This window comes from Salvelinus namaycush, chromosome 9 (assembly GCF_016432855.1).
Source record: "Salvelinus namaycush isolate Seneca chromosome 9, SaNama_1.0, whole genome shotgun sequence".
NCBI classification, from domain to species: domain Eukaryota; kingdom Metazoa; phylum Chordata; class Actinopteri; order Salmoniformes; family Salmonidae; genus Salvelinus; species Salvelinus namaycush.
The window spans coordinates 49,357,540-49,383,424 of record NC_052315.1 but is presented as its reverse complement, the minus strand read 5'-3'; the positions used below and the strand labels follow the sequence as shown (position 1 = coordinate 49,383,424).

The 25,885-nt window shown below is 39.4% G+C and overlaps 1 protein-coding gene across 1 annotated transcript in view; it reads left to right on the top strand.

Moving 5' to 3' along the window:
* Positions 1-25,885, top strand: part of LOC120053305 (eukaryotic translation initiation factor 4 gamma 2-like) — a 100,871-nt gene that overhangs the window by 55,079 nt on the left and 19,907 nt on the right. The window contains exon 2 of the mRNA XM_039000437.1: positions 25,712-25,821. Within this exon, the coding sequence (XP_038856365.1) occupies positions 25,712-25,821 (110 nt within the window). The remainder of the gene's footprint in view (positions 1-25,711; positions 25,822-25,885) is intronic.

The window sequence follows — 25,885 nt, the reverse complement described above, 5'->3', positions numbered from 1 at the left end:
CACGCATTAGCTGATCTGATCTTTCCCACAGGCTACAAGTGAAGCACTTCTCACTCACACCGCATTAGCTGATCTGATCTTTCCCACAGGCTACAAGTGAAGACAGAGACATCAGGGACGCAACTGCGTGCATTCTTATCCAATTCCGAGATGCATAAGATATTGGAAGAACTGTGAACATTTACTTTTTGTAGGCCAACAAGATGAGTAGGCCTAACGAACAGCAAAAGCACCAGTCTATGTCAATCTACTATCCCCCATAGCGCAAAAGTTGACCTATTATATTCTGTGCGAGAAATAAAATTCCAAACATAGTCTGGGACAGTTGTGGGATGCGATAGATCCCAAATTAATACAACCATTAATACAACCACTAGCATCAAAAGTGACCACAAATGCGATTATGCACGTAATGCGATTATTATAAAGGTGCATTTTTATGGTGAAAATGTTCTTCCCCAAACTTGAAACTCATGCGCTGCTTATGTATACCAGTTAGGCTCTACACCCCTTGTGAAGCGGATGAATGTGCTTAATTTTAAGAAGTTATTTGGACACTTTAGTTGTGATACAAACCTATCAAAACATATAGCCCTATGGGCTAGGCTAAATGGGGTGTGTGGCTATGATTAAAAAAAATGGCCTTGTTTCTTGCCTTAAACTGGGTATCATTCACAAGTGATAAACTAATATTGTCACTCATCAGACTATTATTGATTTAATCTTGTCTTTACGTATACTAACTAATATGTGTGAAATTCGTTTTGATTTAGAATGGACCAATATCATGCACCTGTCTCGAAACAGAGGCAGGGGAAAAAATGCATGTCATGTCTGCATTTAAACAGCGAATGGAGGACGCTTTTCATGTGATTCATTTTCATGCCAGCCAGGTAGGCTATACTCTGTTTAAAAGATAAGCAATTACTTAATATTTGCTTAATATTAGGAAAGTTGAGAAATAAATATAGAAGGCCTAGTTGATGGGATCCTCCTGTTTTTGTTATTTTTCTCACATAATTTCATAGCCTATAGAAATGTTGCGCAACATGAGGTCATGGGCTCTCAATTAGTGTTTGATTAGATTTTTGATTACATTTGCATTGATGTCAGAGTGATTAGAGGGGCAATAGGGTGCTGAATACCAGGCAGTTAGCAAGTCTGGTAGGCTACTAATGACCATGAGCAGCATCAGAGCTTGGAGAAGACTAATTACCGTGACTAAACAGTCACGTGGAATTTGACTGCCTTCATGACTCGTGACCGCAGGTGTGGCGGTCATAACGTCACCGCAACAGCCCTAGTCATAGTGCTAACTGAGGAAAGAGTAACTTAACACAAGCGGTCATATTTAGCGAACTCTCGGCTAACAGAAACCATAATATGAATTAGCTAATTGCAATTACCAGCGTTATGAGGAAGTCACCTGGAATGCATTTCAATTAACAGGTGTGCCTTGTTAAAATGTATTTCTTAATGTGTTTGAGCCAATCAGTTGTGTTGTGACAAGGTAGGGGTGGTATACAGAAGATAGTCCATATTAGGGCAAGAACAGCTCAAATTAGCAAAAAGAAACGACAGTCGTTCATTACTTCAAGACATGAAGGTCAGTCAATGCGTAAAATTTCAAAAACTTTGAAAGTTTCTTCAAATGCAGTCTCAAAAACCATCAAGCGCTATGATGAAACTGGCTCTCATGAGGACCGTCTTAGGAAAGGAAGACCCAGAGTTACCTCTGCTGCAGAGGATAAGTTCAGTAGAGTTACCAGCCTCAGAAATTGCAGCCCAAATAAATGCTTCACAGAGTTCAAGTAACAGACATATCTCAACATCAACTGTTCAGAGGAGACTGCATGAATCAGGCTTTCATGGTCGAATTGCTGCAAATAAGCCACTTTTAAAGGACACAAATGATAAGAAGAGACTTGGTTAGGCCAAGAAACACAAGCGATGGACATTAAACAGGTGGAAATTTGACTTTTCATCTGACGAGTTCAAATTTGAGAATTTTGGTTCCAACCGCCATGTCTTTGTGAGACGCAGAGTAGGTGAACGGATGATCTCCGCATGTGTGGCTCCCACCGTGAAGCATGAGGGAGGAGGTGTGATTGTGCTTTGCTGGTGACAATGTCGGTGATTTAGAATTCAAGGCATACTTAACCAGTATGGCTACCACAGCATTCTGCAGTCATACACTATCCCATCTGGTTTGCGCTAAGTGGAACTATCATTTGTCTTTCAAAAGAACAATGACCCAACACACCTTCAGGCTGTGTAAGGGCTATTTGACCAAGGAGGAGAGTGATGGAGAGCTGCATCAGATGACCTAGTCTCCACAATCATGGTTTGTGATAAGTTGGACCACAGAGTGAAGGAAAAGCAGCCAGCAAGTGCTCAGCATATGTGGGAACTCCTTCAAGACTGTTGGAAAAGCAGTCCAGGTGAAGCTGGTTGAGAGAATGCCCTTGGGACATATCTAGTGGGCTTAGCTGCTGAGAAGAATGCCCTTGGCATCCCTAAAGCGAGTGTATGGACTGTGCTCTACCAGCCACTGTTCGTGCCCGCAGACTGCCCCAGGGTTTTTCAGGTAGATGTTCTTAAACCCATCCCTTGACCCAGGTCAAATTGTCCCACCTTGGAACCTATGGCTTTTCGCCTGTCGCTTTCCCCAGAAAGGCATCCCCGTTGTTGCTTAGTATGCGTGTTGCGTATCTACTTGGATCAAATAATTGGGCAATCACCCATGAAAGATTTGATTTATCAGGATCCACATTAGCCGATGCCAATGGCGACAGCTAGTCTTACTAGGGTCCGACACATAACGAAAAATACATTACAGACAAAATACTTTACAATTCACAAACATTTAAAAACATTAACATGTAGTGTATGTATCTATCAGTTACACATACAGTACATACACACAACAAGTAGGTCACATGGGGGAGAGGTGTTGTGCCGTGAGGTGTTGCTATATTTGTCTTTTAAAAAAACAGGTTTGCTGTTCACTTGCGCTATATAAGATGGAAGGGTGGGTCCTTCTCTCTTCAACGGTATCCTGCCAAATCATAAGGGCTATTATAATGATTTATAATGGCAAGGGTGACAGCTAAACTATAATTAAGTATCAAAAATAAAAAATACATGCATTAATCATTTCAAATTCCTTATATTAGGCAAACCAGACTGCACGATTGTATTTTTTACTCCCAACACTCAGACATTATTGACAAATGAAGCAGATCAGAGGCAGTAGGAATGACCAGGGATGTTCTCTTGATAAGTGCATGAATTGGACCATTTTCCTGTCCTGCTAAGCATTCAAAATGTAATGAGTACTTTTGGGTGTCAGGGAAAATGTATGGAGTAAAACTTAAATTCTTGTTTTTAGAAATATAGTTGAGTAAAAGTTGTAAAAAAATATACATTTTAAAGTATCGTAAACTGTGGAACATTTTAAAGGACATTGGCTCAAAAATTCCCCATCAGGTAACATCCTGTAGTATTGGCCTGGATATTGATGATGTTTTATGCTTTGACCAGCAAAAGTTTGCAAATGATTTTAACAAATGTTTTACCACTATAGCTTCATCTCTGGTTAAGAAGTCACCCACCTGCTCTGGACACTATGGTCAGTCTTTCATTAGCAACTTTTACCAAAGCAAAGGTGAGCTGGGCATGGTGACAGAGTACAAAGTTTCCAATCTACTATGCTTAATGAGCACAAACAAAGCAACTGGGCTGGATAACCTTCCTGTAAGATTCATAAAGTATTGTGCTTGTGTCACTGTTAAAGTGATAACTTATATTGGAAACCTTTCTATTAGTAGTGGTACATTTCCCAAGGATCTCAAAACAGCCCGGGTGGTTCCACTCCACAAGAAGAGCAGTAAAACAAATGTAGGAAACTACAGGCCTGTGTCAATCTTCAGCACCTTATCCAAAATTGTTGAGATTCGTTTTTAATCAACTTGAGGGATACCTTATCGTAACACTAGATATTTTAACGTTAAAGTTAAGAAACTGCTTGTCTCAAACTTGATTCAGTGTCATTTTGATTATGCCTGCTCTGCTTGGAATAGTGGGCTATCAGAAAATCTGAAAAAGAGAATGCAGGTCATGCAAAATAATGTTTTCAAGGAATTCCGGGAGGTGGGATTGTTGCCTTTGGAGTCCAGAGTGGACCAACTTAATCATATGTTTGACATCTTAAATGATCGTGCCCCAGGCTACATGAAAAACCATATTGATATGGTCTATAACTAACACAGTCACAATACCAGAGCTAGTGTAATGTCTTGTAAAATCCCAAGAGTAAACAGTACTGCAAGGAGCATGTTTTTCCATACAGGCATTTGTCTATGGAATAGCCTTCCCTTGAAGATCAAGCAAATAAAAAGTAGGCAAAATTGTTCATTTGGACAAGGTTTTCTAAGTAAGAGAAACCACTCCACTGCCCCTTGTGCCCCCTACTGCTGGTCAGGTGTATTTATTTGAAGGATCGGTATGATGTGCAATTAATTGGTTGATTTTTAAGGTTAGGGAGAAATGCAGTGAATAGTGTCAATATAAATTAATGTATTTATGGTTGTTTGTAATTTTGTCCTGTCTTTTAATCATTATATGTGTTATTGTTTTTACCATCGAGGACCACTTTGGAAAAATACTTTTTAATTAATACTTTGAAGTGATATCCTCTGGGCCCACATTGTGCATTTTGTTGTATATGTCTGTTGCCCCCCAAAAAATCAATAAATTCAAGCAACATCTCAAGACATCAGTCAGGAAGTTAAAGCTTGGTCACAAATGGTTCTTCCAAATGGACAATGACCCCAAGCATACTTCCAAAGTTGTGGCAAAATGGCTTAAGGACAACAAAGTCAAGGTATTGGAGTGGCCATCACAAAGCTCTGACCTAAATCCTATAGAAAATTTGTGGGCAAAACTGAAAAAGCGTGTGCGAGCAAGGTGGCCTACAAACCTGACTCAGTTACACCAGCTCTGTCAGGAGGGATGGGCCAAAATTCACCCAACTTATTGTGGGAAGGCTACCAGAAATGTTTTACCCAAGTTAAACAATTTAAAGGCAATATGCTACCAAATACTAATTGAGTGTATGTAAACTTCGGACCCACAGGGAATGTGATCAATGAAATAAAAGCTGAAATAAAGCATTCTCTCTAGTATTATTCTGACATTTCACATTCTTAAAATAAAGTTGTCATCCTAACTGACCTAAAACAGGGAATTTTTACTAGGATTAAATGTCAGGAATTGTGAAAAACTGAGCTTAAATATATCAGCCATGTTTTTTAAAAGGCAGTAAATGAGGCTGAATGACCTGTTTCGCTGCCAGACAAGTCTCCGCTGATAGCCAGGTGTAGCAGTGGTAAGGTGTTGGGACTGCTGTTGGGACAGCTTTATGTAGGCCCAGCAGTTTGTGGGCACCGTTTGTCACCGTTATAGTGCAATTAATGTATTGTTTAGTGTTATGTAGTGGCTTTGTTGTTGGCATGCATCATATTTTTTGTTTTGTTTGCCCTACCAAGGTTTACATGCTAAAATTGCCACTGGTGCCATGGCTGTGTCAGGGTCGATTGTAAGTTAAACTTAGGCATCACACTACTCATACAGCAATACTTAAGACACATTTTTACTGGCAGTCATTAGCGACCGTATCCAATGAATCCGGCCGCTAACAATTGGATCCAATGAACTGAGCAGGCTGGGCTGGCATGCTTATAGCCTTGCTAGGACTATCTACATATGAGCATGAATTTATAATATTGTGCTGTTATTATTTTTTATTTTTTATGACTGTTTTCCATGTTATTTGGTTAGTTCTCTTAAAAATCACCCTCATAGATATGCAATAGACCTACGGGGCTTTGCATTTATTAGTGAAGTGTGGTAGTATTGAATTATGTTATCATGGGACTGCCCATATTTCTCTCTGGCCTACGCCAATTGGCAGCCAAGGGTTTGCCTTAGGACGCAAAGCTGCGTCATGAGTCAGGGAGATGGTCTGATGGTCTTAGTGACAACAGACCTAGATATGGGGGGAGGTTTTAGTGGGTGGAATATTAGTAAAATTGGAGGTTTACAAAGTTGCAGCTACAGTCTGCTTCACAGTGCAAATATTATTGTATAGCTATATGGGCACTTAATCATCGTGGTGCTTTTTAATGGTACGTTTACAAACATTGGTTGTGTTAACTTCTTATGGCTGCAAGGGGCAGTATTGAGTAGCCAGTTAAATGGTGCCCATTATTATTACTATTGGATAGAAAACACTCTCTAGTTTCTAAAACCGTTTGAATTATTTCTCTGAGTGAAACAGAACTCATTCTGCAGCACATTTCCTGACCAGGAAGTGGAATGTCAGAAATCGATGCTCTGTTCAACTTCCTGCCTATACATGGGCATGATACGTAAGAGTCTACGTACACTTCATACACCTTCCCCTGGTTGTCAAGAGGCGGTGAGAGAAGAAATTTCGTGTTTATCTTGGTCTGAGGTGGAATTAAAGCTCTTTGTATGACGTGACCGTCCATTTCCTGTTTCTGGAGCGCGCGAAAGGGGACATGGATTTGCCTTCTGTTTAGCTGTCGTTATGGACGACTAACATCTCCGGTTTAGATTTTATTTGATACATGTGACCATATCATCGTAATGTATGTTTTTTCAATATAGTTTAATCAGATTATTGAAATTTTTTCGGGAGTTTTGCCGTGTTCCGTTCTCTGACTTTGTTGACGTTGGAGAGATCCGTGCCACTTGGCAAGTGCCCATGCTAAATGATGAGGGAAATTTGCCGTTCCAGATCCAAACAACGACTGTTCTGGACAAAGGACACCTTGTCCAACATTCTGACGGAAGATCACCAAAAGTAAGAAACATTTTATGATGCTATTTCTAATATCTGTCGTGCATGTGAACTGGTCGTAGGCGCCCAAGTGTTTCTGGCTATTGTGGCTACGCTAATATAACGCTACATTTTGTTTTCACTGTAAAACATTTAATAAATCGGAAATATTGTCTGGAATCACAAGATGCCTGTCTTTCAATTGCTGTACACTATGTATTTTTCAGAAATGTTTTATGATGAGTAATTAGGTATTTGACGTTGGTGTCTGTAAATATTATGGCTGCTTTCGGTGCAATTTCTGATTGTAGCTGAAATGTAAACTATGATTTATACCTGAAATATGCACATTTTTCGAACAAAACATATGCTATACAATAAATATGTTATCAGACTGTCATCTGATGAAGTTGTTTCTTGGTTAGTGGCTATTTATATCTTTATTTGGTCGAATTTGTGATAGCTACTGATGGAGTAAAAAACTGATGGAGTAAGAAAAGTGGTGTCTTTTGCTAACGTGGTTAGCTAATAGATTTACATATTGTGTCTTCCCTGTAAAACATTTAAAAAATCGGACATGTTGGCTTGATTCACAAGATGTGTACCTTTCATATGCTGTATTGGACTTGTTAATGTGTGAAAGTTAAATATTTAAAAAAATATATCTTTTGAATTTCGCGCCCTGCACTTGAGCTGGATGTTGTCATAAGTGTACCGGTGTCGGGCTGCAGCCCAAACAGGTTAAGTAGAATTGAAACTTGCGTATCTTTATGGTAAGTGGGGAAATAAGTGTAGCCAGTTACAATTGTAATGGCTTAGCAGATCATAAAAAAGAAGATACATTTGTACCTGGCTAAAAGAGAAATAAAATAATATCTATTGTTTTCAGGAACAAATATAGATGAGGTTGGGTGGAAAAGGACTGGGGGGAGAAATATGTTTTTGTAATGGGCAAAGAAACTCAAAAGGGGTGATTATACTAATTAATAAAACATTTGATTTGATTGTGCTAACAGATCCTCAAGGAAGATGGCTTCTTTTAAATATGCTATTGAACCAAAAACAGATCTTGCTAATTAATCTATATGGGCCAAATAATGATGATCCACACTTCTTTGAAAATATATATAATAATCTATTGAGCTCACCAGCAACAAATGAATCTATTATTATGGTGGGAGGTTATAATATGGGTTTGAGTACTGCAATGCATCGTAAAATGAATCACACTACAAACTATCCCCCTCAAGCACTTAAGGAGATCATGAATATCATGGATACATTAGAACTAGTGGATACATGGAGGCTGAAAAACCCTGAACTAGTGAGATATATGTGAAGGAGACTTAATCAAGCTGGCAGTCTTGATTACTTTTCGGTCTCATTCTTGCTGGCATCAAAAGTTTTTAAAAGTATTAATAGGAGACCGAATGCGATCAGACCATCTTATTGTCCTCCATATAACTCATACAGAATTTCCACGTTGTAGGAGATATTGAAAAATTAATCAAAGCCTATTGGATAACAATTTGTTCTTCACTAAGACAAAATAATGAATAATTGACTTTTTTCTGCACATAGGTACAGCAGATTCCTTTATTGGATGGGACACATTTAAATGTACTTTTAGAGGTCATTCAATACAATACTCATCATTAAAACTAAAGCAGTTTAGGTCAAAAGAGATTAGACTAATAAAGAAAATAACTCTACTATAGAGACACAAAATAGTTTAGAGGAAAAACAAAACGAATTGTAGTTACTTATTCAAGAACGATCAAGTGTAATGTATTACAAAAATAAATTTCATTGGATGGAAAATGTTGAAAAATTCCCCACATTTTTCATGAATCTTCAACATAGAAATGCTACCAGAAAGAATTGACAGAAACTCGTTACAAATGATGGAGTCATCCATGATTCACCAAATTTTATTTTGAAAAAGGAAGCTAAATCTTTTAAGAATGTTTTCTTTGCAGTCTCCTCCATTTCCAATGAATGATGTAAACTCTAAGGATTTCTTTCCTAATAATAATAATAATAATGTAAAATTAACAATTTACAGAAACTACCTGTGTGAAGGCCAACATACAGAAGAGGAACTTTTTGGAAAAACACAAGGGCTTGATGGTATACTAGTAGAGATATATCAGACCTTTTTTGATGCACTCAAAGATCCATTATTAGCATGTTTTAATTACTCCTATAAAAATGGTACACTTTCAGATTCTCAACAAGAAGGTCTGATTTCATTACTGCTAAAACAGGACCCAGGTGGTAAGTATAAAGATCCAGTCCATTTAAAAAACTGGAGGCTTCTTACACTTCAATGTTGTGATGCAAAAATCCTTGAGAAATGCATAACATAGAAAAAAAAAGTTTGGGCAGATATTGTTCATCCTGATGAGACTGTTTTTTTTACATGGACGATAAATTGGAGATAATATACGACAATTACTTGAAACAACTGAACATTATGAAACATCAAAGATACCAAGCATGGTCTTCATAGCAGATTTGGAAAAGGTGTTTGATAAAGTATGACCAGAATTTATATATAAATGCTTGCATGAACTTTAATTTCAGTGAAACTCTTAAACAATGGGTTAAAGTTATGTACAGCAACCCCAAATGTAAAAGAGTAAATAAAGGTTACTTCTCAGAAAGTATTGAGCTTTTAAGAGGAGTAAAACAAAGCTGTCTGTTGTCTCCATATCTATTTATTATGGCCATTGAAATGTTAGCTATTAAAATTAGATCCAACAAGAACATCAAGGGGTTAGAAATCCTGTGGATAAAAACAAAAGTGTCAATGTATGCCGATGACTCAAGTTGTTTCTTAAATCTGCAATCTGGATCCCTGCACAGTCTCATTGAAGATCACTTTTCTAGCCTCTCTGTACTAACTCCTAAATATGACAAGTGTACCATATTACGCCACCATTCAAAACTTTGGGGTAACTTAGAAATGTTCTTGTTTTTGAAAGAAAAGCAAATGTTGTGTTCATTAAAATAACATAAAATTGATTAGAAATGCAGTGTAGACATTGTTCATGTGGTAAATTACTATTGTAGCTGGAAACGGCAGATTTGTTTAAAGGAATATCTACATAGGTGTACAGACGCCCATTATCAGCAACCATCATTCCTGTGTTCCAATGGTACGTTGTGTTAGCTTATCCAAGTTTATCATTTTAAAAGGCTAATTGATCATTAGAAAACCCTTTTGCAATTATGATAGCATAGCTGAAAACTGTTGTTCTGATTAAAGAAGCAATAAAACTGACTTTCTTTAGACTAGTTTAGTATCTGGAGCATCAGCATTTGTGCGTTCGATTACAGACTCAAAATGTCCAGAAACAAAGAACTTTCTTCTGAAACTCGTCAGTCTATTCTTGTTCTATTCCACGCGATAAATTGCCAAGAAACTGAAGATCTCGTACAACGCTGTGTACTACTCCCTTCACAGAACACTAACCAGAATAGAAATAGGAGTGGGAGATCCCGGTGCACAACTGAGCAAGAGGACAAGTACATTAGTGTCTAATTTGAGAAACAGATGCCTCACAAGTCCTTAACTGGCAGCTTCATTAAATAGTACCCGCAAAACACCAGTCTCATAGTCAACAGTGAAGAGGTGACTCCGGGATGCTGGCCTTCTAGGCAGAGTTCCTCTGTCCAGTGTCTGTGTTCTTTTGCCCATCTTCTTTTTATTAGTCAGTCTGAGATATGGCTTTTTCTTTGCAACTCTGGCTAGAAGGCCAACATCCCGGAGTCGCCTCTTCACTGTTGATGTTGAGACTGCTGTTTTGCAGGTACTATTTAATGAGATACACATTTTTAAATTGGCTGATAGGATTTGGGATAAATAGAAAAATACAGGTTGCAAAATAAATGGGAAGAGGTTTTCAATGTACCGATTCCATGGCACATGGTTTATGAACTGGTACAAAAAACAGCACTGGACTCAACACTTCAAGTTTTGACATTTTAATTATTGTACCATTGCCACCAACAGAATGCTATATATATGGGGCATACAGCAATCTCAGTTCCTTAGATTTTGCTGCAAAGAGACAGAATCCCTAGACCATTTCTTCTGGTAATTCCCCTATGTAACTTGTTTCTGGTCACAGGTTCAGGAATGGTTAAAAAAATCACAACACTTACTTAAAATGAACCTTACAAATAGCAGTGTTAAGCGATTTGGAAAGCCATAGTCAGTCAATAAATAAAATAATAATACTTGTAGGAAAGGTTTTCATCTTTAGCTCACAATCTGTGGATACTATACGGTTAGAAAGGTTGTATGTATGTAAAACATCAAAGCACAATTGAAAAATACATGGCACATGGACACCAAACGAGGGTGTGATGGGCTGAGAGTGGCTGATGGGTGAGATATGTGTTATTGTTATGTGATTGCTTTATATAAAGTACCATGTTTGTAAAATGTGTATGCATAATGTGTATATAAATTGTATATGTAAAATGTATGTATATGCAGCAGAAAAGCTATAAAAAAATAAAAAGATGTGTCCACTGAAGTGAGGGGTGGTGGATGGGTTAATAAAAAAATATTTTAAAAAACATACTCACTGTCTTGAATTGAATTTGATTGAATGATCCCCATTTTGAATTACACAGTAGTTTGAAATAAGCACTTCTTTCAGTCTCTCTTTTGGGCAGGTGCAGTGATGTACACAAGTGACGTAACCTTGAGTCCAAGTCGAGTCCCAAGTCCCTGGTGTTCGAGTCCAAGTCAGAGTCCAGTCACGAGTCCCTTGGTAGTACTAAAAGCGTCTGTCCAATAATTTTTTAAGATAAATGTTATTACAGTGTTGTATATTTGTAAGGCTAAATAGATAATACAGCTACCTAACATTTGCTGCTGTCGCTGTGAAGTTTTGAAGAGGGCACAAAAACGCATTTTTGGCAATGGCTCTCAGATCCTCAAAAAGTTCTACAGCTGCACCATTGAGAGCATCTTGACTGGCTGCATCACCGCTTGGTGTGGCAACTGCTTGGCATCCGACCACAAGGCGTAGTGCATACGACCCAGTAAATCTCTGGGGCCGAGCTCCCTGCCATCCAGGACTTCTATACCAGGCGGTGTCAGACGAAGGCCCTAAAACTCCAGCCACCCAAGTCATAAACTGTTCTCTTTGCTACCTCTCTGTAAACGATGCCGATGCTCCAAGTGTGGAACCAACAGATCCCTGAACAGCTTCTAACCCGAAGCTAGTTTGTTAAGTAGTTAACCAAATAGCTACTTGGACTATTTGCATCTACTGTTTTTGCACTAACTTTTTTGACTTATCACATATGCTGCTCCTACTGTTTATTATCTACCCTGTTGCCTAGTCACTTTATTCCTAGTTATACACTGCTCAAAAAAATAAAGGGAACACTTAAACAACACAATGTAACTCCAAGTCAATCACACTTCTGTGAAATCAAACTGTCCAATTAGGAAGCAACACTGATTGACAATAAATTTCACATGCTGTTGTGCAAATGGAATAGACAAAAGGTGGAAATTATAGGCAATTAGCAAGACACCCCCAATAAAGGAGTGGTTCTGCAGGTGGTGACCACAGACCACTTCTCAGTTCCTATGCTTCCTGGCTGATGTTTTGGTCACTTTTGAATGCTGGCGGTGCTTTCACTCTAGTGGTAGCATGAGACGGAGTCTACAACCCACACAAGTGGCTCAGGTAGTGCAGCTCATCCAGGATGGCACATCAATGCGAGCTGTGGCAAGAAGGTTTGCTGTGTCTGTCAGCGTAGTGTCCAGAGCATGGAGGCGCTACCAGGAGACAGGCCAGTACATCAGGAGACGTGGAGGAGGCCGTAGGAGGGCAAGAACCCAGCAGCAGGACCGCTACCTCCGCCTTTGTGCAAGGAGGAGCACTGCCAGAGCCCTGCAAAATGACCTCCAGCAGACCACAAATGTGCTCTCACTCTACCACTAGAGTGAGAGCACCGCCAGCATTCAAAAGTGACCAAAACATCAGCCAGGAAGCATAGGAACTGAGAAGTGGTCTGTGGTCACCACCTGCAGAATCACTCCTTTTTTGGGGGTGTCTTGCTAATTGCCTATAATTTCCACCTTTTGTCTATTCCATTTGCACAACAGCATGTGAAATGTATTGTCAATCAGTGTTGCTTCCTAAGTGGACAGTTTGATTTCATAGAAGTGGGATTGACTTGGAGTTACATTGTGTTGTTTAAGTGTTCCCTTTATTTTTTTGAGCAGTGTATGTACATATCTACCTCAATTACCTCTTACCCCTGTACATCGACTAGGTACTGGTACCCAGTGTATATAGTATTTTTCGATTTTATTTCTCTCTGCATTGTTTTGAGTAAGCAAGCATTTCACTGTTAGTCTACACCTGTTGTTTATGAATCATGTGACAAATACATTCTGATTTGATTGAATATCACTTTTCTTAATAATATATCAAGACTCTAAACTTGTCCAACATGAAATCAATAACTCTGTGATTACTGATTACCATCATTACGAGAAATGCAGCTATCCTGGCAGCAGGCCTCTTTATTAAATCCAAACTACTCGTACTGAAACAACATCGATTGCTGCCACGCTCTGCATAATTCAGCCTCATAAAGCAATAAAAAGATTAGCCGCTGGGGAAAAAGTCAACAGGAGAGAGTAAAAGTTGCAAATCATCACTTCGTACCCTCCTTTCTGCAGTAGCGTCTCTGTAGCTCGTCATGAGGACGATTCCCTGTTTCCACATACGGCAGAAATATCAATATGGATTTATGAGTCTCCCTGAAGAAAGGTCCTCAGCTAATTAAACCTATAATCCCTTCATACTTTAAAAACAGGGGTTTGCCCAGCTAACAATTCTGGAGAGAAAGAATGTTTTTATAATGTTACCTGCAATGTTCCTCTAATGTTTGAGTGTCCAGTTTTCTGTTAGTTAGGGAAACATTCTATGCAGGGAGGAGCGGGGTAAGTTGAGACATTTTTTACATTCAGCATCACTCAGTCAAGGGAAATATAGTATTCTTTCTAACAAAGATATCTACATATATTTGAGGATGTTGTGTATCTCTGGAAATAATCCGAATTCAATTCAAATTGTATTTGTCACGTGCTTCGTAAACAACAGGTGTAGACTAAGAATGAAATGCTTACTCACAGGCCCTTCCCAACAATGCAGCGAGAAAGAAAATAGATAAATAATAGAAGAGTAAAATACATAATAATAAAAGTAATAAGATATACACAGTGAGTAACGATAATTTGGCTAGTTACACTAGATACCAGTACCAGGTTGATGTGCAGGGGTACTAGGTAATTGAGGTAGATATTTACATATAACTAGGAATAAAGTGACAGATGATAAACAGTACCAGCAGCGTATGTGATGAGTCAAAAAACGGTAAACTATTTGGTTAACTATTTTACTAACTGTTTAGCAGTCTTATGGCTTGGGGGTAGAAGTTGTTCAGGGTCCTGTTGGTTCCAGACTTGGTGCATTGGTACCGCTTGCTGGTTGGTAGCGGAGAGAGAAAGCAGTCTATGATTTGGCTGGCTGGACTATTTCAACATTTTTAGGGCCTTCCTCTGACACCTCCTGGTATAGAGGTCCTGGATGGCAGGGCCGTATGCACTACCCTCTGTAGCGTTTTGCGGTCGGATGCCAAGCATTTGCCATACCAAGCGGTGATGCAGCCAGTCAAGATGCTCACAATGGTGCAGCTGTAGAACTTTTTAGGATCTGAGGGCCCATGCCAAATCTTTTCACTTCACTCGCGCTAAAGAGGGAGGCTTGCACTCCCGGTGCTGGCACATGCGCAGATCAAATACACCATTGTAATGCCGATTAAGGTGTTTACATGTCCTGATAATTTGAAAGATTGCTCAGAAAACCAGGTGTTTTTAAACGGCATATGCTCACTTTGATTTTGACCTGACGCCGATTAAGATAAGCAGAGTAAGGTTTTTACATGACTACTGCTTAATAATATTAATAAATCCCAGAGAGTCTGTTGTTGCAATCTAACTAACATTAAAAAAAACAAATTCTAACAACTTATTCGTAATAAAAACACTATCATCAACTGTCATCTTACATATGAGGAACCACATAACTCATTTGTACAGGTTTGGATAGATTTTAGCCATTTTTTCTATTTAAATTTAAACCTACAATAATCAGTGCAGTTTCTCAATTCCATGGGAATTGCATTCCAGTATATTGTAGCTCTAACAGAGAAGGCCGATTGACTGAATTTACTGTGTTGAAAAGGGACAACGCAATCCCCTCTAGTTACTGCCCTTGTTATCCTGGAGGTGCTTTCCTTGAGCATGATATGCCGGCATAGGGGTGGAGGGGCAAGACCATGCAGGATCTTAGAGACAAGGCTTGCATCTACATACTGCTTAAAGCTATTAATTCTGACTAAATTATGTTTGTGAATGATGTGACAATGATGGTAACTGTTTGGTTTGTTATCAAAAATCTGAAGTGTTTGTAGAGTGATTCAATTGGTTTCAGAATAGTAGCTCCTGCTTGTGACAAGCTTGTGAGGCATTATCTCAGATGTGAGAAGATCATAGCATACATACTACGTATATAGTTTGGCGGCCTCCAGAGGAAGGTAAGTTCTTATAAACCTAAGTTTGGATAATCCAAACTTCTTCACGTGTCACGACTTCCGCCGAAGTCGGCCCTTCTCCTTGTTCGGGTGGTGTTCGGAACAACTGAATGTAAGTAGTTATCAAAAATATTAACACAACATGTAAAGTGTTGGTCCTGAGCTGAGCATTTCTCCTTTGCCAAAATAATCCATCCACCTGACAGTTATGGCATATCAAGAAGCTGATTAAACAGCATGGTCATTACACAGGTGCACCTTGTGCTGGGGACAATAAAAGGCCACTCTAAAATATACCGTTTTGTCATACAACACAATGCCACTGATGTTTCAAGTTGAGGGAATGTCCACCAGAGCTGTTGCCAGAAAATTGAATGTCCATTTCTCTACTATAAGCCACCTCCAACGTAGACCATGTGTAACCAAGCCAGCCCAAGACCTCCACATCCGGCTTCTTCACCTGCAGGATCGTCTGAGACAGCCACCCGGACAGCTGAAGAAACTGTGGGTTTGCACAAGCAAAGACTTTCTTCACAAACTGTCAGAAACCATCTCAGGGAAGCTCATCTGCGTGCTCGTCGTCTTCACCAGGGTCTTGACCTTACTGCAGTTCGGCAGTTCGGCGTCGTAACCGACTTCAGTGGGCAAATGCTCACACATGGAGGCCAATGTGTTCTTGGGAACCTTCAATGCTACAGAAATGTTTTGGTACCATTCCCTAGATCTGTGTCTCAACACAATCCTGTCTCAGAGCTCTACGGACAATTCCTTCGACCTCATAGCTTAGTTTTTGCTCTGACATGCACTGTCATCTGTGGGACCTTATATAGACATTTCAAATCATGTCCAATCAATTGAATTTACCGCAGGTGGACTCCAGTCAAGTTGTAATAACATCTGAAGGATGATCAATGGAAACAGGATGCACCTGAGCTCAATTTGAGTCTCATAGCAAAGGGTCTAAATATTTATGTAAATAAGGTATTTCGTTTTTTTATTAATTTAATCTATTTTAGAATAAGGCTGTATCATAACAAAATGTGGAAAAAGTGAAGGGGTCTGAATGCACAATACATGAATTATAAATTTCATCAAAACTGTTACCCCTACAAATGTATTCAGTCCCAAAGGTGGCAAGTCTAATGATCACTTTATGGACACTGTGGTATTGTTCTTATCCAACACATAGACATTGAGCTAGGTCAGGACAAGACATTTTATTTTTTCCTCACGCTAATGACCCTTTAAAAAAAATCCAGTATGTGGTTCTCCGCAACAGACGCATGATGATTTGTGAATTTTAATCAACATTGGTGTCATATTGGCTTAGATATGATGGTATGGAGATTTTAATAGCTTAGCTTCAACCAAAGCCTGCTACTGTAACGCCAATAATATTCTGAGAACATGGTAACCACGTTCTAGGTAAGTTCTGTTTGACATTAAGGGAATGGTCTATTGGAAACAGTCCTTGCACGTCACTGGAACATACATTCCTATGAAAACGTTAGGTATTACTACTGAAACCTTTAAGGGAATGTGCTTTAAAGTTGTGGGAACGTTTGTTGTTAGCTGGGTTCTACCCATTAGGGTACAACTCCATCACTTTTAACATTTGGGTTGTTATTATGAAGTATTTAGTGATATCCTACATAGTTCTTGTGTACTTTTATGATTTCATGTCTATTGACTCTTTGACGTTTTCGAGAAGGATCCCTGAAATGACTAATACAATAAATTAGAGTTCTCATTCTCAGCCTGAACCCAATGGAGCCCAATTCTGTGAATTGATTCGGGCTGGGCGGGTTTCGGGCTTGCTGTTCTGTGTTAAGAAACAAAAACTGTGCGTGTCTGCGCAACTTTTACTACGGATCTCTCTCAGCAACAGCTGAGGATTCCAATATTGACTGGGCCAGAGAAATTTGAAGCCAAGATGCGATACGAATACGCTGGAGTGCACTCGGGAGAATGTTAATCTACAAGACCACGACAGGCAGCTTTGCCAAATTTAAAGGCATGAATGATTTATATGCTGTGTAATGACATGAATCAATTATATTGAAGTATGTTACGTTAGATAAAACAGGATACGCTCTCACAGCTCAATGGTGGATAGATTATTCACTGCCTTGCAAAAGCCCAGAAATGTAAACATCTTGGAATGACCTAGTCAAAGCCCAGACCTCAGGTTGTAAGGCAACAAAATAGGAAAAATGCCAAGAGGGTGAATACTTGCGCAAGCCACTGTATGAAGCTACTATAACCTGAACATGAGTCAAGAGCAAAATAATACACTTGATTTAGGCAACATTTTATTTAAAGAACAAATTTATGATAAGAACAAATTCTTATTTACATTGACAGCCTACCAAAAGACAAAACGCCTCCTGCGGGGACAGGGGCTGGGATAAAAATTACAAATAAACATTATTGGGCACAGACAACAGCATAAAGAGCAAGAAGGTAGAAACAACAATACATCACACAACGCAGCTACAACTGTCAATGAATGAGTCTTTGAATGAAGACATAAAACTGTCCAGTTTGAGTGTTTGTTGCAGCTCATTCCAGTCGATAGCTGCAGCAAACTGAAAAGACGAGCGAATCAGGGATGTGTGTGCTTTGGGGACCTTTAACAGAATGTGGCTGGCAGAATGGGTGTTGTATGTGGAAGATGAGGGCTGCAGTAGATATCTCAGATAGGGGGGAGTGAGGCCTAAGAGGGGTTGAGTCTTGGATCGAGCCTTGGGGTACACCCTTGGTGACAGGCAGTGGTTGAGACAGCAGATGTTCTGATTTTATACACTGCACTCTTTGAGAGAGGTAGTTAGCAAACCAGGACAACGACCCCTCAGAGACACCAATACTCCTTAGTCGACCCACAAGAATGGAATAATCTACCGTATCCAAAGCTTTGGCCAAGTCAATAAAAACAGCAGCACAGCATTGCTTAGAATCAAGGGCAATGGTGTCATCATTGAGGACCTTTAAGGTTGCAGTGACACATCCATAACTTCTTATGGCTGCAGGGGCAGTATTGAGTAGCTTGGATGAAAGGTGCACAGAGGAGCCCAGAGTAAACGGCCTGCTCCTCAGTCATAGTTGCTAATATATGCATATTAGTATTAGTATTGGATAGAAAACACTCTGAAGTTTCTAAAACTGTTTGAATTATGTCTGTGAGTATAACAGAACTCATATGGCAGGCAAAAACCTGAGAAGTTCCACTTCCTGTTTGGATTTTTTCTGAGGCTGCTAGATTTTCAACCAAGCTCCCAATGAAATTACAGCGAGATATGGATGAGTTTTCACTTCCTACGGCTTCCACTAGATGTCAACAGTCAATAGAACTTTGTCTGATGACTCTAATGTGAAGGGGGGCCGAAGGAGACAGGAATGAGTAATCACTGCCATGAGGTGACCACGCATTGAACACGCATGTTCACGTGAGAGGGAGCTCCATTCCATCGCTCAACAGAAGTCAATGTAATTATCCGGTTGGAACGTTATTCAAGATGTATGTTAACAACATTCTTAAGATTGATTCAATACAAGTTTTAGAAACTTCAGAGTGTTTTCTATCCAAATCTACTAATAATATGCATATCTTATATTCTGGGGATGAGTAGAAGGAAGTTGAAATTGGGCACGCTATTTATCCAAAAGTGAAAATGCTGCCCCCTACCCCGAAGAAGTTAACAGCAGAGCTGCTGGCAAAACGCACGAAAGTGCTGTTTGAATGAATGCTTACGAGCCTGCTGGTGCCCACCATTGCTTAGTCAGACTGCTCTATCAAATCATAGACTTAATTATAACATAATAACACACAGAAATACGAGCCTTAGGTCATTAATATGGTCGAATCCGGAAACTATCATCTCGAAAACAAAACATTTATTCTTTCAGTGAAATACGGAACCGTTTCGTATTTTATCTAACGGGTGGCATCCATCAGTCTAAATATTCCTGTTACATTGCACAACCTTCAATGTTATGTCATAATTACGTAACATTCTGGCAAATTAGTTCGCAATGAGCCAGGCGGCCCAAACCGTTGCATATACCCTGACTCTGCGTGCAATGAACGCAAGAGAAGTGACACAATTTCCCCTGGTTAATATTGCCTGCTAACCTGGATATCTTTTAGAACACGGCTTTTGTTTTTTCATCATAACGCGCAACCCAAATGGCGTTTTTTTGTGATAAAAGTAATATTTATCGAACAAAAATAACATTTGTTGTGTAACTGGGAGTCTCGTGAGTGGGAACCCCCTGAAGATTATCAAAGGTAAGCGATTAATTTGATTGCTTTTCTTACTTTCGTGACCAAGCTAGCCAAGCTAATATAAGGCTAAGCTGTTATAGCATTGAAAGCTACACTCACAAAAGCTTGGATTTCTTTCGCTGTAAAATATATTTTCAAAATCTGACACGATAGGTGGATTAACAACAAGCTAAGCTGTGTTTTGGTATATTTCACCTGTGATTGCATGATTATTAATATTTTTTGTAATATTTTTTAATCTGATACGTTTGGAAATTTTCATCCTCCTTACAGGACCGGAACGAGGCTGTAGTTTTTCTCATCATAACTCGCAACCCAAATGGCGCTTTTTTGTGATAAAAGTAATATTTATCGAACAAAAGAAGATTTGTTGTGTAACTGGGAGTCTCGTGAGTGGAAACGTCCGAAGAGTATCTAAGGTAAGCGATTCATTTTATTGCTTTTCACACTTTCGTGACCATGCTAATTTGGGGCTAGCTGATGTAGCATTGAAAGCTACACTCACAAAAGCTTGGATTTCTTTCGCTGTAAAATATATTTTCAAAATCTGACACCATAGGTGGATTAACAACAAGCTAAGCTGTGTTTTGGTATATTTCACTTGTGATTGCATGATTATAAATATTTTTAGGAATATTTTTTGAATTTGGCGCCCTGCAATTCAGCGGTTGTTTAGGAAAGTGAACCCGTATTCGGTATCCGTAGCACAGAAAAGTTAAATAACCCCAAACAAGGAACAGGTGAAACCAATTAGACCAAACAAAACGAAAAGGGGAAAAGGGATCGGTGGCAGCTAGTAGACCGGTGACGACGATCGCCGAGCGCCACCCAAACAGGAATGGGCCACCTTCGGTGATAGTCGTGACAGCTAGATAAACTAGTAATATCATCAACTATGTGTAGTTATAACTAGTGATTATGATTGATTGTTTTTTATAAGATAAGTTTAATGCTAGCTAGCAACTTACCTTGGCTTCTTACTGCATTCGCGTAACAGGTGGGCTCCTCGTGAGGCAGGTGGTTAGAGCGTTGGACTAGTTAACCGTAAGGTTGCAAGATTGAATCCCTGAGCTGACAAGGTAAAAATCTGTCATTCTGCCCTGAACAAGGCAGTTAACCCACCGTTCCGTTGAAAAAAAGAATGTGTTCTTAACTGACTTGCCTAGTTAAATAAAGGCGTAAAAAATAAATAAAAAAACGGCAAAATCGGCATCCAAAATTACCGATTTCCAATTGTTATGAAAACTTGAAATCGGCCCAATTTAATCGGCCATTCCGATTAATCGGTCGACCTCTAATGTAGATGCATGGAAGGGATAATTTGACCAAATGTTGTGGACCTCAAAACCCCCTCTAACCTGCTGAAGAAATGGTGTTTGATACAGCCCTGTCCTGTACCACTTCTATCGAGAGACCCAGCCAGCAACTTGTATCACGTGGAGTGAGAATGAAGAGAGATCCAGTCCAAAACGTCTCTCATATTGCTGGTATACTGGTTGGCAAATAGACAAGACATAATAGGCATTGTGGTGGGGCTCAAGTGAGACAGTCTGTTTGACAAAATCAGATTATTCCTGAGACATTGAAATTGGGACATTATCATGGGTCATCCACTTTCAACTGTGAAGCTATCTGAGTGCACAAAGTGCTCAGAGAGGGGTCTATGTCACTGGTGTAGGAAGGGTTCTAAACGGTGTGGACATTTTTATCAGGCTGACCCCTACCTTTGTGTGTGGTGCCAGCGTGATGACTGTCCTTTCAGTTGTAATGAAGCTCGTGTGTGATGTTAATTTTATGGGTTTTATTATGTTGAACATTTTGATAAAGAATGTATTAAGCTCAGCAACCCAGAGGAAGATTGTTTACTATGGATGAAATGTCAGGCATCAGAATTATGTATTTTGTTAGTTTTAAATGTATACTTAACAATCTTGAATTTTTATAGAAGAATCTGAGTTTCTTGAGAGGGGAATGTGAGAGAAAAATTACGTATTTATTTGATATTAATGGTTCACAAATAATATTTAACTAATGATAATATATTTCTGTCCTAGTGTCTGTGTTTTTATGGTCTACACTCTAGTTCCCTGCAGCTAATCTGGGCATATGGTCACCAGAGATGGTTTGACAAGACAAAATAGTTAGACTGCATTACAAAAACAAGAATGTGTTTTACTAGGGATAGCTTAGGAGTAGAACAATCCCTCATTGTCTCAAAATCAACCTTGCATCTGGGAGACTGAGTCAGGGTGGGGTGAAGACAACAACCCGTGCAGGTAATGACCGGATATACCCAGAGTGGTTTATGATGCCCCAATCTGCATGGGATGCGTGGAACCAACCATGGCTAAGCATTTTTAGTGCCAGCTATATACAGTTGAAGTCAGAAGTTTACATACACTTAGGTTGGAGACATTAAAACTCATTTTTCAACCACTCCACAAATGTCTTGTTAACAAACTATAGTTTTGGCAAGTCGGTTAGGACATCTACTTTGTGCATGACACAAGTAGTTTTTCCAACAATTGTTTACAGACAGATTATTTCACTTATAATTCACTGTATCACAATTCCAGTGGTTTAGAAGTTTACATACACTAAGTTGACTGTGCCTTTAAACAGCTTGGAACATTCCAGAAAATGATGTCATGGCTTTAGAAGCTTCTGATAGGCTAATTGACATAATTTGAGTCAATTGGAGGTGTACCTGTGGATGTATTTCAAGGCCTACCTTCAAACTCAGTGCCTCTTTGCTTGACATCATGGGGAAATCAAAAGAAATCAGCCAAGACCTCAGAAAACAAATGATTATTATCCACAAGTCTGGTTCATCCTTGGGAGCAATTTCCAAACGCCTGAAGGTACCACGTTCATCTGTACAAACAATAGTGCACAAGTATTGGGACCACGCAGCTGTCATAGCGCTCAGGAAGGAGATGCATTCTGTCTCCTAGAGATGAACATACTTTGGTGCGAAAAGTGCAAATCAATCCCAGAACAACAGCAAAGGACCTTGTGAAGATGCTGGAGGAAACAGGTACTAAAGTATCTATATCCACAGTAAAATGAGTGCTATATCGACATAACCTGAAAGGCCACTCAGCAAGGAAGAAGCCCATGCTCCAAAACCGCCATAAAAAAGGCTGACTACGGTTTGCAACTGCACATGGGGACAAAGATCGTACTTTTTGGAGAATTGTCCTCTGGTCTGATGAAACAAAAATATAACTATTTGGCCATAATGACCATCGTCGTGTTTGGAGGAAAAAGGGGGATGCTTGCAAGTCGAAGAACACCATCCCAACCGTGAAGCACGGGGGTGGCAGCATCATGATGTGGGGGTGCTTTGCTGCAGGAGGAACTGGTGCACTTCACAAAGTAGATGGCATCATGAGGCAGTAAAATTATGTGGATATATTGAAGCAACATCTCAAGACATCAGTCAGGAAGTTAAAGCTTGGTCACAAATGGGTCTTCCAAATGGACAATGAACCCATGCATACTTCCAAAGTTGTGGCAAAATAGCTTAAGGACAACAAAGTCAGTGGCCATCACAAAGCCCTGACCTCAATCCTATAGAAAATGTGTGGGCAGAACTGAAAAAGCGTGTGCGAGCAAGGAGGCCTACAAACCTGATTCAGTTACACCAGCTCTGTCAGGAGGAAGGGGCCAAAATTCACCCAACTTATTGTGGGAAGCTTGTGGAAGGCTACCCCAAACGTTTGACCCAAGTTAAACACTTTAAAGGCAATGCTACCAAATACAAATTGAATGTATGTAAACTTCTGACCCACTGGGAATGTGATGAAAGAAATAAAAGCTGAAATCATTCTCTACTATTATCCTGACATTTCACATTCTTAAAATAAAGTGGTGACTCTAACTGACCTAAGACAGGGAATTTTTAAATGTCAAGAATTGTGAAAAAATGAGTTTAAATGTATTTGGCTAAGGTGTATGTAAACTTCCGACTTCAACTGTATATAGAATCATGTATTGGGAAGTTATGTTTCTAAAAATGTTCTATAAGAGCGTATATTCCCTTTATCAAATAAATACATTTCAAATATATTTCTCTAACAATTTAGGGAAGAATAAAGACTTGGTTTTAACAAAAATATTTTTTTGTGTGGGGAGAAGCTGTGGACATAAAAGTTTCCAGGCTAAAAGGGCTTGTTCGTGAAATTTAGACTGTTTGATGGGTCATTTTACTGGAGAATAGTTGCACACTCTACAACATTTGAATAACACCCAATTTCTTAAAAATGACAATGCATATTGTGACATTTCAAGAATGACGTAGATAGGCTACTTTTTAGTCTAATGTCACATTCAAAACAACTGGGATCTCAGAAATTCCGACTTCTGACTTCAATCGGTTCACGACAACTGGGAACTCGAAAAAATAAAGGTCGAACCACCTTAATGGTCGGCAAATCTGAGCTCTAGAAAGAAGCCACAGTTCCCGAGTTTGTGCTGGTTTTTTTCTCTCCGAGTTCTGTTGTTTTGGACGCACTGACGTCGGAAATTTCCGAGATCCCAGTTGTCTTGAACGCACCATTATTCTCCAGCACGAAGCAGTAGACAGTGTACGTCTAGCTAGCTAGCTACTTTTCGTACCTGATATCGCTGGCTGCCTCACGCTTCCAAATTTGCTTTTATTTTTAAGATTTTACATTTCTTCTTTGGTGGCCACCCAACCAATAAATCTGAAGTTCTTTTAGTGAAGGTAAGTTTGCAATTTCTTACAAATTCGCATAATTTTCTCCAAAATGGCTGCCCGATGCAAGCTAGCTAGTCTCGCCAGCTGATTAACGTTACTGCATAAAATGGCGTCGTGATGGAATAACATGGTCATGTTTTAATGCTGCCATGCGGTTACCGGCGTTTTGTCGACAAATATTCTAACATTACGAACATCTTTGTTATAAACAAATTAATGATATGACCAGCAGTTGAACACAATATACAGAACATGACACTTCCTACTAGCTAACTAACTCGCGGCTACGTTCAATGTATGCTGGGTAGTTAACGTTTGAGGTAGCATGAGCTATTGTTAGTTAGCTAGCTAATATCACAAATTTCTGATATCACGTTACCAAAGCGAGTACATACCTATTTTATAATTTTTCAACATAATATAGCCACCTGGCAGATGTGGCATATCAAGAAGCTGATTAAACACCATAATCATTACACAAGTACACCTTGTGCTGGGGACAAAAGGCCACTCTAAAATGTGCAGTTTAGTCACACAACACAATGCCACAGATGTCTCAATTTTTTGAAGGAGTGTGCAATTGGCATGCTGACTGTAGGAATGTCAACCATATCTGCTGCCATAGAATTGAACATAGATGTCTCTACCATAAGCCGCCTCCAATGTCGTTTTAGAAAATGAGGCACTATGTCCAACCGACCTCACAACCGCAGACCGCTTGTATGGCATGTGGGCGAGCGAGCGGTTTGCAGATGTCAACGTTGTTTACAGAATGCCCCATGGTGGCGGTGGGGTTATGGTATGGGCAGGTATAAGCTTCAGACAACGAACACAATTGCATTTTATCGATGGCAATTTGAATGTATAGAAATACCGTGACGAATCATGAGGCCCATTTTAATTTTCTATTTGTGACCAACAGATGCATCTCTTTTCCCAGTAATTTTTAATCCATAGATTAGGGCCAAATTAATTTATTTCAGTTGACAGATTTCGTCATATGAACTGTAACTCAGTAAAATCAAGGAAATTGTTGCTTGTTGCGTTATATATATTATTTTGTTCCGTATAATTGAAGTTAGCTACCTAGTCGTTGCACTTGACAAAGTCAGCATTCGAATCCATCTTAGAATAGATCGTAGATTGGTAACTAATGAAACTCATGATACTAATGTATGATCCATATCTTTCTCTCCTACAGCACTGTTTTCCCCCACCCCTCCCTGTTATTATTATTCTTTTAAAGATTCATCTTTGTCAAGCCGCCAAAGTGGAGAGTGTGATTGCAGTAGGGGGTGCTTCTCGTTTCAGGTATGTTCTTCCCTCAATAGGAATCCTTTTAGATATTGAGGGGACAGTTCCAAACACACACACT